Source organism: Lytechinus variegatus, chromosome 4 (assembly GCF_018143015.1).
Source record: "Lytechinus variegatus isolate NC3 chromosome 4, Lvar_3.0, whole genome shotgun sequence".
Classification (NCBI taxonomy): Eukaryota; Metazoa; Echinodermata; class Echinoidea; order Temnopleuroida; family Toxopneustidae; genus Lytechinus; species Lytechinus variegatus.
The window spans coordinates 8211519-8223751 of record NC_054743.1 but is presented as its reverse complement, the minus strand read 5'-3'; the positions used below and the strand labels follow the sequence as shown (position 1 = coordinate 8223751).

Here is a 12233-nt window from a genome sequence, read left to right as displayed (position 1 = left end):
AAGCGTAAACAATCATTAAAATGTTTTTATACAATTTCAGATTTAAGTATTCTCATGACATCTTTTTTTTTACTTTTCTCACAATATAGAATCAAGCATCTGCTAATGTGTGTGTAACACAACCAATGATAAAGGATGCTTTAGACCAGTTAAGGGGTGCAGTTACCATTGTTTACCCCATGGGATTACCCCCTCATGATCCTATTAGAATGGAGTTTGAAGGCAGTGAAGAACTGGATGGCACTCAGGTTTGTATCATGCCTTTTTTAATATCTGATGTGATTGCTGTGTGTAAAATCTATGAGAAGTAGAACATTTTGTGTATTATCTGTCGTCCACATAACAACAGATCACTTCTATTCCACAAATTCTTTTCCAGTGTTGTGTGTAAAGCCAGATAGCTGATACCAAGGTCAATATTTTGTAGTAATGTCAGCGCACCTAGCCTTTAGGCCAAAGCGAAGACCAAGCTATCCAAAAGCAAAGACCGAGGACTAATAATAATAATAATAATAATTGGATTTATATAGCGCTGATTCATTTGTTTAAAAGCTGTAATCAAAAGAATATTGATCATATAACCAGCTGCCTTTGAGTTGTACTTACAGTATATTGAATGTTTTGCATTCAGCTGGCATGCATCACAACAGAAATGTGAAATCTACAAACTAATTGAAATAAACAAAACCATCACTCAAGTTGGTCACAGATGTAGCAGGAATCCCCCAAGATGTTTCGTTCATTGATCCTCAGATTTAATTATTGACAAGACAATTTGGCCATTAGGAAATCCTCTTAAGGCTATTGCTGTATTCTCATGAGAAGTCTGTGTCGCAATTTTTCCATACTCCAAGTGTTTTGTTTATGGTGAAAATGAGGAAAAAGTAAGATCGAAAAGACGCCTATAATATTCTTGCAGAAAAGATATGACTGTGACTATTTATAAGTTATTTATTTATTGTTTGACTATTTTTTTTCAGGCATCTTTATCAGTCCTTGAGGAAGACAATACATCACTCTGGTTTTCTGGTAAAGAGATGCACAGAGGGAAGAAACTTTGTGATTATATTGGAAAGAATGAAAAGACAAAGATCATTGCTAAATTGCAAAAGGTATGGATTGCAGTTGTTTTAGTAATTAAATAATAACATTTTTTAAAAAACCATATCTAGCTACTTTACAAATTGCAGTTTAATCCTTATGCTTGTGGATACAGGAGACTGATAAATATCAAGCTTATCCACTTAAGCATTATATTCTAGTTTCATTTTATGTCTTGTACAGAACATCTTACATATACAGTGCGTCCCAGAAAAAACGAAACCGAGATTTAGCGATGATTTATCATAACTTAATCATTAATAAAATAGACAAATGACCTACCAATGTAAAGCTTAGGATCTCTTCTTTCATCTGATATTACTTAGATTGTTTTTCATTTACGCATGAGTGAGCAAAAACAATTTGAAGAGGGGATACCAAAAAGTCACTTAGCGGGCTGTATCTGGGTTTCAAAAAGAAAACCACATTTTTAAAAAGTTCAATATCTGCTCTTTAATTTGATACCTCAATTACAGAAAATTGTCGAGAAATAACAAAGTTCTGGCTATTTCAAATAAGGCTTGAATTTCAATAATTTCATAAAATGAAGAGGCTTTACAGGCTAGCGTTCAAACTCACTCGACACTCCGTTTTGTTGACGATCAACCATGCATTAAGTCTTTTGTTAACCGTGCGACAGCTTCTGTGGAAAATCGGTGAAAACACGTTTATTTGATTAAATTATGGAAATACAAGCATTGTTTTGAGGGAGCATAACTTTTTTACTTCTTGACCATTTTCTGTGATTAAGGTATCAAATAAAAGAGCAGATATTGAACTTTTCAGGCATGTGGTTTTCTTTTTGAAATTGATATACCCCCCGCCAAATTAGTTTTTGGTATCCTTTCTTCAAATTGTTTTTGCTCACTCATGCGTGAATGAGGAATAATCTAAGTAATATCAGATGAAAGAGGAGATTCTAAGCTTTACATTGGTAGGTCATTTGTCTATTTTATTAATGATGAAGTAATGATAAATCATCGCTAAATCTCGGTTTCGTTTTTTCTGGGACGCACTGTATAAAGATATTGGTTGCAAAAGGGGTTAGATCTGCTTTGGACTATTCCTAGAAAAAATCATGCTTTTTTATTCTCCCATATTGCAATATTCTTATGGGAAATTATATTGTCATGATGTATTCCCTGCCATGGGAACATAAAAATTGGGTGTACAAGAAATCTACTTGTCTGTTTCATTTTTAACTTTGTGATTGATATCGCAAGCCGGTGCAGACAATTCACACTGTAATGTGACTGTGATACCTCAAAAATGAGAACCATATGTGATATAAATTTCGCAACTAAATATGCGGCAAATTTCTCTCCCAGCTCCTGGTACATTAAACAGCATATCATATGGCATGCATGTATAGTATGCAACAGATGTTGACTTTTTCTCATAAAGCATTGTGAATTTTGACCTGGTACACAGTATTGTGAATCCACGTAATTGTAAAGATTAAACAATGAATGGATGCTTGCTAGATTTCATCCTGAAAGGTTTGGCTCTGACTTTCATTCTTTGTATTATATTTCTGTAATATTCATAGAAAGGACAAGGAGCACCGGCAAGAGAAGCTGTATTCAGTGAAGACGAGAGAAAACAGATGATGTTACATGCATACAAAAAACAAGAAGAATGGAAGGTAAAAATAACTTGACTTAATTCGAGGGGGGAAAGGGGAGGGTGAAATTTCATAATTCTGTAACTTTTGCCTCTGATTTTGATTCATTTCACATAGAAGTACATTTTGTATATTTCACTCTATGATTTGCTCAAGCTATCAAAAGGAATTTATAAAATAAGGGACTTGTCCACCAGCATATATTTTTTTCGTCGTTGAATGTCTTATTTACATGTAACTCTATGACATGTAAAGAGAGATGTCTGAGTTTACTCATTGTATTCTGCAATCAACTTTATTTGGAATTCATTACATTTATTTGAATTTCGTTTTTATTTACAGAAAATGCAAGAAGAGAGTGAAGATGCTTACCTGAATTCACCATGGGCAGATTCCAATCAGCTAAAAAGTCAATTACAAGGGATCAATAACGTCAAATGGGGTCCTCGATGATATTGACCCAAACTCTCCCACATGACCTGAACAATCTGGAATGTCAATGTCCTTTCAAGGCAGATCTTTACTAAGAGCAATAACTTTGCAGACCATTAATTTGGAACTATACATTTTGGAGGTATTGTGAATGTAGAACCAAGAGCTCATGGAAGTATTTGGACACGTTTATTAATTGATGACCAGGGGAACGCTTCATCAACAGTTTTGTCCGTAAAACTTTCCTTGATTTTGATCAGCTTAGAAGCATTGTTACTATAGTAACTGTCGTTCGGATAAAATATCTAATGTTCCCCATGAAACTGATCATTGATGAGATGAAAACAAAAGTAGTCTTGGGGCCCGTCTTGTGATGTATACAATGATCTCTGGAGATGTACTAGAAATTGTCTGTCATGAAGAGAATGTTTATACTACTATACAAATAATGAATGTCTACGAGTGCAATGGACAAAATATTTCTTGTCTCTTCGAATGAAGTAATCTTCCTTTGCACAAATGAATAAACATTATATGACACCAAATATAAATCTTTGTCATTTAGCAATATGAATTTTCAAATGAGAGTGAAGGTAATTACATTTGGTCTGTGTATCATACTCACTGCAAACAAAAATGTTTTATGTGCAGTGCTTGCGGTCTCGGCAGTCATGCAATGGACAGAATTGCGTGGATCCAAATTTGCATGAATGATGTCATTGTAAAATGGGCTAAATAATCAATATTAAACAACCAATCAAATGACAAGGATCTATCTTGGTATCATGTATTTGATATGAATTTGTATTAATGATTATTTTGAATGTTATCATATCCATTTGTACACAAAGCTATGCAATTGCAGCAGGTTTTTTTTCTTTGCTGAATTGCTTAACATTTAATAATGTCAAGTGACCCCAACATTCCTTTTGCAATTATTTTAAAGTCAGTGATCACACCGAAAGCTGTACAATATCACAACGAAATTAGCTTAATTTTATACAAGGGGGGCTCAATTTATACCCCCCACCCCTTCTGCTGTTTGTGTAATAATCAGCAAGCCTTATTACATGGTATTGCTCAGTATTACAAAGTTAAAGGTGATATACATATATATATAATCATAAATGGTATAGTAAATGCAGTAGAAATAAAATCATAGCTTTTAAAAGGAGCATAGCTCTCAAATATGAAAGGTAAAGTCACACTCTTCGTCAGTGCCCATGATGTGACAAAAAAAAAAGAGAATTCAAAATCCGTTTCTGAAACAGTCGTGAAAAACACGTCTGTTCATGGGCATACGGATTGTGAAACTCACCTTTCAAAGAAATCAATGCGCTGAAGATGGAAGAAGCGCACTGTAAAAAAACGCATCTAGAGACGCATTACCATGACTGCAAGATGACAATGGCAAATCTCCGGCTCCAAAACAGGAAAATCTGAAAAGGGCCTCACCGCCAACAGTCGAAGTTTAGCAGTAAAAAGTACCTGAGTAAAATATAAATAGTCTGCTTCGGCATATGGAATAAAATAATCATAAATGGTATAGTAAATGCCGTAGAAATAAAATCATAGATTTTAAAAGGAGCATAGCTCTCAAAAATGAAAGGTAAAGTCACACTCTTCGTCAGTGCCCATGATGTGACAAAAAAAAGAGAATTCAAAATCCGTTTCTGAAACAGTCGTGAAAAACACGTCTGTTCATGGGCATACGGATTGTGAAACTCACCTTTCAATGAAATCAATGCATTGAAGATGGAGGAAGTGCACTGTAAAAAAACGCATTTAAAGACGCGTTGCCATGACTGCAAGATGACAATGGCGAATCTCTGGCTCCAAAACAGGAAAATCTGAAAAGGGCCTCACCGCCAACAGTCGAAGTTTAGCAGTAAAAAGTACCTGAGTAAAATTTAAATAGTCTGCTTTGGCATATGGAATAAAATAATCATAAATGGTATAGTAAATGCCGTAGAAATAAAATATAGCTTTTAAAAGGAGCATAGCTCTCAAAAATGAAAGGTAAAGTCACACTCTTCGTCAGTGCCCATGATGTGACAAAAAAAAGAGAATTCAAAATCTGTTTCTGAAACAGTCGTGAAAAACATGTCTGTTCGTATATATATATATGTGTATATGTAGGGGAAGGCGGGGTAAGTTGAGCACAGGGGCAAGTTCAGCCACCAGCCCCAGGCCAATAATGAATGAGTCAGACATTGTGGTGGTGTCATGTATTGATGACCCATAGCATAACCCCTAACCCCACCACATTGTTTTCAACTTTGAAACAAAAAGTATTTTTTTAGAGGGAAAAATATGAATTTCAGCCAAAAAAGTAAAAAAGAGTGAAATAGATAAGTGCTTTATAAACCCACATGTCTTTAAATATAATAAAGACATGATAACAACATTATTAGTCCAGGTATGGATCTTCATTCTTGTCATAGTCTTTTATATGATGGATGCATAATAAATGTGTGGATACAAAATTATCGCACTAAGTTCGGACTGGGGCAAGTTGAGCCATGGTAATTCCTATGGTAATGTATCTTAAAAAACAAACAAACCATAAAAATCGATTGAAATGCTGGCTGAAATTAGCAAATTTACATGACTGCTCTTTTCCTTTTAAAGGATGTTAGTATTTATAGAGAATTAGCAAGTGAAAGACTTTGAACAAAAAATTGATATGCTGGTTCTCCCCTCATACATTTTGTACATAGTTTTTGTGGCTCAACTTACCCCAGAATGTGGCTCAAACTTACCCCATATATGGGGCAAGTTGAGCCATTTGACATCGTTTTTTTCAAAGGTCACGATGACTTTCAGTGTGGGGATAGAAAGTTATATATAGGTGGAAAATATTTCAGAAGAATTAAATTTCAAGGCAAGGTACTTATTTCGACAAGATTATTAATCATATCAATTCTAACATGCAAAAAGCAAAAACTGTCACAACTTACCCCGCTTTCCCCTATATAGGAATAAGTGTATGGGCAGTCCATTGCAAATATTGTGCATCAAACTACTTTGTCAGTTTTAATTTTCATGAAATGTGGAACACACAATGGTCTTGAGGTAAAGATGTGCAAGATCCATTTTGTGTGTGTGTGTGTCAGAAATTGTGTTGCCATGGTAACATGGCCTCATATCCTTTTGTGATTTTCAACAACTTGTCACCACATTATCAACAGTCCCAATAGAATTTCAGATGACAGGAATATGTTCAAAGGCTATGGGGAGCAGTGAAAGAAGTGATTGACTTTGATGTTTAATTTTTTTGTACCATCATTATCTAACCAATTTAATACAATTGAATATTTCAAGATTTGTAGATACTCAATTCCAATTAGAATATAAAAATAGATTCACTTTCTTAATTATCTCTGATTAATTTTAACCTCTTGGGTTATTTTATGAAGGCAGTGACAAAGTATTTGCTCGCTTTGACCATTATAAGTCAACTATGGCATTCAGTTGTGAGAAGAGCCTGCAAAGCTTGTTATCATTTTGGTCATGATTTGACATCATTCCAATACCCCACTATAAAACTGGACTTGGTCTTACATGTATATCTGTAAAGCTCTGATTGTTAGATTTATTTCATCGTGTTTATGAATGCGGTCCTACTGTTAATGTACATGTAAGATGCACTGTAAATATGTTCTGAATAATGGCCTCAAATGTTTATTAAGTGTGTCTTATTAAATATTCATGTACTTTTCACATATTTTGTCTGTAGTTACATGTTTGTTACCATCAGTACTATTCAGTAGGGTAAAGGTCATTGTTAAAGACGTACAGCAGGGTGGAGTGATATGAAGAGAAAAGGTAAAATCAAATTTAAAAAATCATTAAATGGATGGTACGGGCTGAAAATATTTATATCTAAATAAATAGAGTGAAATTGACAGCAAATACTGAAAATTTCATCAAAATCGGATGACAAATAAAAAAATTATTATTTTAACGTTTATCAATATGTTGTGAAAAGTTAATTGGACATCATGAATATTCATTAGGTGGGCTGATGTCACATCCCCACTTTTCTTTGTCATATACATGAAATCATAAATGTTTCATTATTTGATACATGTGCAAATGGTGTGTCTCCATTATGATGCAATAAGTTGCAGCAATATATAACTATTGCACTTAATAAGTTGTCAATCCAATTGTTTTTGTTCTTGATATAAAAATATTAAATAAACCTTATTTCATATAATGAAATACAAAAGAACAAGTGGGGATATGAAATCAGCAGCCCATCTAATGGATATTCATAAAGACATGCCTCGAACTGTTTTAACGGAATAATGCAAAACTTTAAAATTTGATAAATATTTGTTATCCGATTTTGATGAAATTTCAGCATTTTGCTTTGTGAATTTTCTTTATTTATTGAGATATAAATATCTTCAGCCTGGAGTATCCCTTTAAACTTAACCAGGAAACAGAAAATTATGGCAAATCAATTTTTATCATTATGTTTATGAAACAAATCTATGTCATGCATTATCTATTTTCACAAAATATAGCCAAACATTAGAATTCCATAGCTTCATTATTATCAGACTTTGATGAAATTTTTAGAATTTTACTCTTTGAACATTATCTAGGTATTATATTCAGCTTGGGAGTACCCATTTATCCCTAATACTCCCAGGGAAAGTCAACCTGCCTGAAATGCCAAGTCGTCTCTAGTGCTATACAACTCTACTCGTTGACTCAAGCCAACCTACTCTCATCTCTCCGACTACTCAAGCCTCTCACATTTTCTGGTTTATAATCCTTTCAAAGACTACTCATCTCCAAAAAAGAATACTCTACCTTTCATCCTTTGACTTTCTCGACCCCTCCTTGTCACATCTACCTCTCCATATTTTCTTAAGTCAATCTAGGTCTCACCACATGTTGTATCAAAGATCTTCCACAATTTTTTTACAAATTTAATAAATTCACTTCATATCACTTGTGAGATTATTAATTTTTGTATATTAAACCAATCTAGGTGCATTTGATGAAAGGTATCAGCTCTGACATTTTCATTGAAATCCTTGCCTATGGTTAGCTGCGAAATGGTCCATAGTTCCTTATTGATAGTGCAAAAGAACTTGCATTTGGGCTAAATTCCCATTTCATTTTATTTCATGACAGACAAACACCATCCCCTTTCTGTTCCTCTCTCTCCCCCCCTCCCTCCCATTCTGTCATTTCCTTCACCTCTTTCAAAACCATCTCTTTTGCATTAAAAAGAAGTTAATTTTTATGCGAACAGCCACCAAAAAACAACACTAAGTCGCAAGGGAGGGTTCTCTGTAAAAAGCCTAAGTAGTGATTAAATCTCAAAAGGGCAAAAGTAAGAATATTTGCTTATCTTAAATGTTTCTTCTTCATAATTAGAAGTTGTAAAGATGAATATTAAAAAAAAAGATACAAGAGCATCTTTGAAACCATTTTGGGAGACTGCTTGAAGTTTCACTGAGATTGACCAGAGAGCACACCTCATCCTTGAGTGGACCCCAAACTTCAAACCTTGTTTTCTCAATATTTGGGGGGGGGGTGGGGGGTAAATCTCTTGCTCAATTTCTTTTGCAATCAAGTACTTGTGAGGGTTATTGTTGATAGTTCTTGACAAGCTATACATAATTGCGGAGGCTTAGGAAGTACTCTTTCAAGCTCAATATTCATTTTGGGTGATTTATTGTTGGTTTTGGGGTGGCTAGTCACATAGTTTGCTTTCTCTGATTATTATTCTACATTCAAACCTTTTGGATTGTGTTTTTACAAAGTTAATAGAAGATATATAGTAATACAGGTCTAGAGATCACAATTGCTAGCTCAACATATCAATATGCATGAAATAAATCAATATCCATCACCGCTGAGTATTAAAAGCAAATAAATGTAAGAACAATTACTTTTAATACAAATTGGCACTGCCTTGATCTTTCAGTTTCAGAATGAATAATCTACAAAAGAAATGTGAATACTCAGTAGCCAAGCAATATACAAGAGATGACATAAAAATTGACCTGTTTCTAGTGGTTCCAAATCATTTCTCGGGCAACAATTGCTCTGCTCTGAATTCCAAATACTAATCAAATGATTAAATTCAAACCTAGGTTTAACACTATACCATACACTAACATGAAACTCCACTTGCAACTTTTGAATTTTGACCTTGCCCCCACATTTCAAGGCACTGCACCTCCATGTGAACCATAATCATATCATGTAGGGTGTCATTTTAAAGAAAATTAATTGCTCTATTCATTGTTATTAATTACACATTGATATTCACTACAACCAAGGAGGGATTATCGATCAAAGTCAGATTTTCAAACTTTTTTTGAGGAGTTTATTTATAACTACATATAATATATACAAATTTTAGTGTGAAGAGCGAGTACTAAGATTTTTAAGGAATATTATTGTTTTATGTTTCGACATATGCGTTTTCTGCTGTGCACCAATATGACAAAAGGAAGTAGTGGTTTCCATTAACCAAAAATCAGTTTTTAATGATTTTTTTCTGTAGGTCAAACTTTCATTTTTTTCATTTTTTTTTATCTTTTACAGGATATTGCACTCTTTCTACTTGCTTCCTCCTTTATTAGTAGAAGTAGGGCAGATATTATAAATCATCTTCTTATGAAATTGAATAAAAAGAAACAGCATAAACAGCTTGGCTATTTTGATGCATGAAGAGTGAACACATCGTTATATACATTTATATATATATATATACATTTTTTTTCTCATTTATTTTTTTTTTTTGGGGGGGGGGGGGTACTATTTAAGTCACCCTCAGTCATATATAACCAAATTATTTTTTTATAAACCTAGGCATACACATATCTCTATCAGGCAAACTACACTAATGAATGAATCAGTGGCAATGATATTAACTATCAGGTAAACTACGCTAATGAATCAATCAATCGGTGGTATTGATATTTCCTGTAAAGATCTTTGCATAGAAATGAAATAGCCTGAAGGTTCAGAATATTAACATGGCAGAAAAATGTAAGGACCATTATTTACAGTCATACAAGTCTTATGTACCATAATGGTTTTTTAAACCCATCATCTGTCTGCAAAATCTATCAATGAAATAGTTCAATCCTGGAGGGTGTTTCATAAAGCTGTTTGTAAGTTGAACACCTTTAAGAACGACTGGTGATCCTTTCTTGTGGTCAATGATATTAACCATTAAATGATGCTCTCAAATTACGAACAGCTTTATGAAACACCCACCAGGTTGTATTAACAATGATCAATGTATTCAACTATGTCTCTATTAGACATCAGTGAATATTATTATCATACAGTGTAATATAAAACATATCAAACTAAAAATTAAATATGAATGAAAACAAGTAGGCCTATATCTGTTCAAAATTGAAACCAACAAACCCAAAACTGAATGAATTGTATTGAATTGGTTATAAAGACATTTTGAGAATTTATTCTACCTTCTAAGCTTAGACTCACATACCCTAAATACTAAAAAACAAAACTATTGATATTACCATGGCTATATGCAGCAAGGGGGGGCAGTTGTCCCCCTAGAAATTTTTGAAAACTTACATTTCTTACTGAAAATTTCCACAAAATTCACCAATATCACTTTACAAAATGCTCCCTCGCTTTCAAGTTTTTTCGAAAAAGTTGATGCGTCCTGCCTACCAAGCAAAAGGAATCTGAGTACGGCCATGGATATTACAGTATATCACTCATATAAACTGCAACTTATATGCCAATACTATTTTCAGGTATCAGGAGTATTTATTCAAATTATAAAAACATAAAGGTCTATTTGACAGAGGTCATACATATACAGTTTAGAATATAATCATTATGATACATATTACTAGTGCTTTATACACTGAACATCTAGCTCATCACACCAACATCAATACATGCAAATTAAATGTATCTTAAATCAATAAAGAGATCAGATTATATCAATAAAAGAAACTGATAATACACTTAGAGGTTGTAATTCTAGTTTCCTAGAGTTTTAAGTTCAAGTACATGCTTTTTCTACTTGGTAAATAATATTAAAGATGAAGTACAAAGGTAGAATACTTGACTATATTGTACACTGTATGGTCTTTAGTACAATATAAATATGAAATATAATGCATACTGGAGGGCCTTCCGGAGGGCCTTCCGCCAACATTTCCGTCTGACAATTTGTCAGGTCTGACAACTTTCCTTGATGATGATTGGCCGAGAGTCACTGTCAACATAGTAACAGTTGGATAAAACGGTAGTTGTCGGATAACATGTCTGACAAGTCCTTTCATGAAATGCTCCCAAGATTTTATATTGAATCCAAGTATATGACCAAATGAAAACAAATTTTATCTCAAAATATTGGGCAGAAAAGTAATATCAAATAACAAATTTCACATTTATCAAGAAAGATAAAGATATCAGGATTACATGTAAAGGTGTATGTAAGTTTATTTTCAATACTAAACATAGTGTGTGTGTGCATTATCATATAGGTTTAGTTCTTCTTTAATAACAAAATAATACAGATATCCATGTATTTTGACTTTGTTAAAGGTAAATCGTGCGTCACCCAACTGCTAAATATCACAAACCATTGGTTATGTATCCTTGATGTACCATCCCCCCCAAAGATTGATGCGATATTTCTCGATTTCCAAAAGGCCTTTGACCTTATGCCTCATGATGTTTTACTACAAAAGCTAAATTCAAGGTATTTCATTTCAGGATCATTATGGCAATGGATAAGGTCTTTCTTATGCAATAGGGAGCAAAGGGTCATTCATAGAGGTGCAGTATCATCTTGGTTCCCTGTTTTATCAGGTGTCCCACAAGGAAGTGTGCTGGGACCGACCCTATTTAATCTATTTATTGACGACATCCTCACTCAAACTATATCACCAATTGTACTCTTCGCAGATGATACACTTATATATAGACCCATCTCGAATAACCACGATATTCAAATTCTCCAACATGATCTGGACAAAGTCATTGAATGGTGTGCAATTAATAAAATGCGAATAAACGAAAAAAAGACAAAGGTAATGCGCAT

The 12233-nt window shown here is 33.6% G+C and overlaps 1 protein-coding gene and 1 long non-coding RNA gene across 3 annotated transcripts in view; one reads left to right on the top strand and one right to left on the bottom strand.

Annotated features, from left to right (window-relative positions):
- Window positions 1-4334, top strand: part of LOC121413297 (cilia- and flagella-associated protein 298-like) — a 15916-nt gene extending 11582 nt beyond the window's left edge. For both annotated transcript variants that reach the window (XM_041606072.1, XM_041606071.1), the window contains exons 5-8: window positions 90-248; window positions 981-1112; window positions 2651-2746; window positions 3068-4334. In XM_041606072.1, coding sequence (XP_041462006.1) covers window positions 90-248; window positions 981-1112; window positions 2651-2746; window positions 3068-3178 — 498 coding nt within the window. In that variant the 3' untranslated portion in view covers window positions 3179-4334. The remainder of the gene's footprint in view (window positions 1-89; window positions 249-980; window positions 1113-2650; window positions 2747-3067) is intronic.
- The window catches only part of LOC121413298, a 12945-nt gene extending 1625 nt beyond the window's left edge, over window positions 1-11320 (bottom strand). Inside the window, exons 1-2 of the long non-coding RNA XR_005969725.1 lie at window positions 10415-11320; window positions 689-693 (exon numbers count right to left, since the gene is read on the bottom strand). This is a non-coding gene — a long non-coding RNA (uncharacterized LOC121413298). The remainder of the gene's footprint in view (window positions 1-688; window positions 694-10414) is intronic.
- Window positions 11321-12233: the final 913 nt, after the last annotated feature.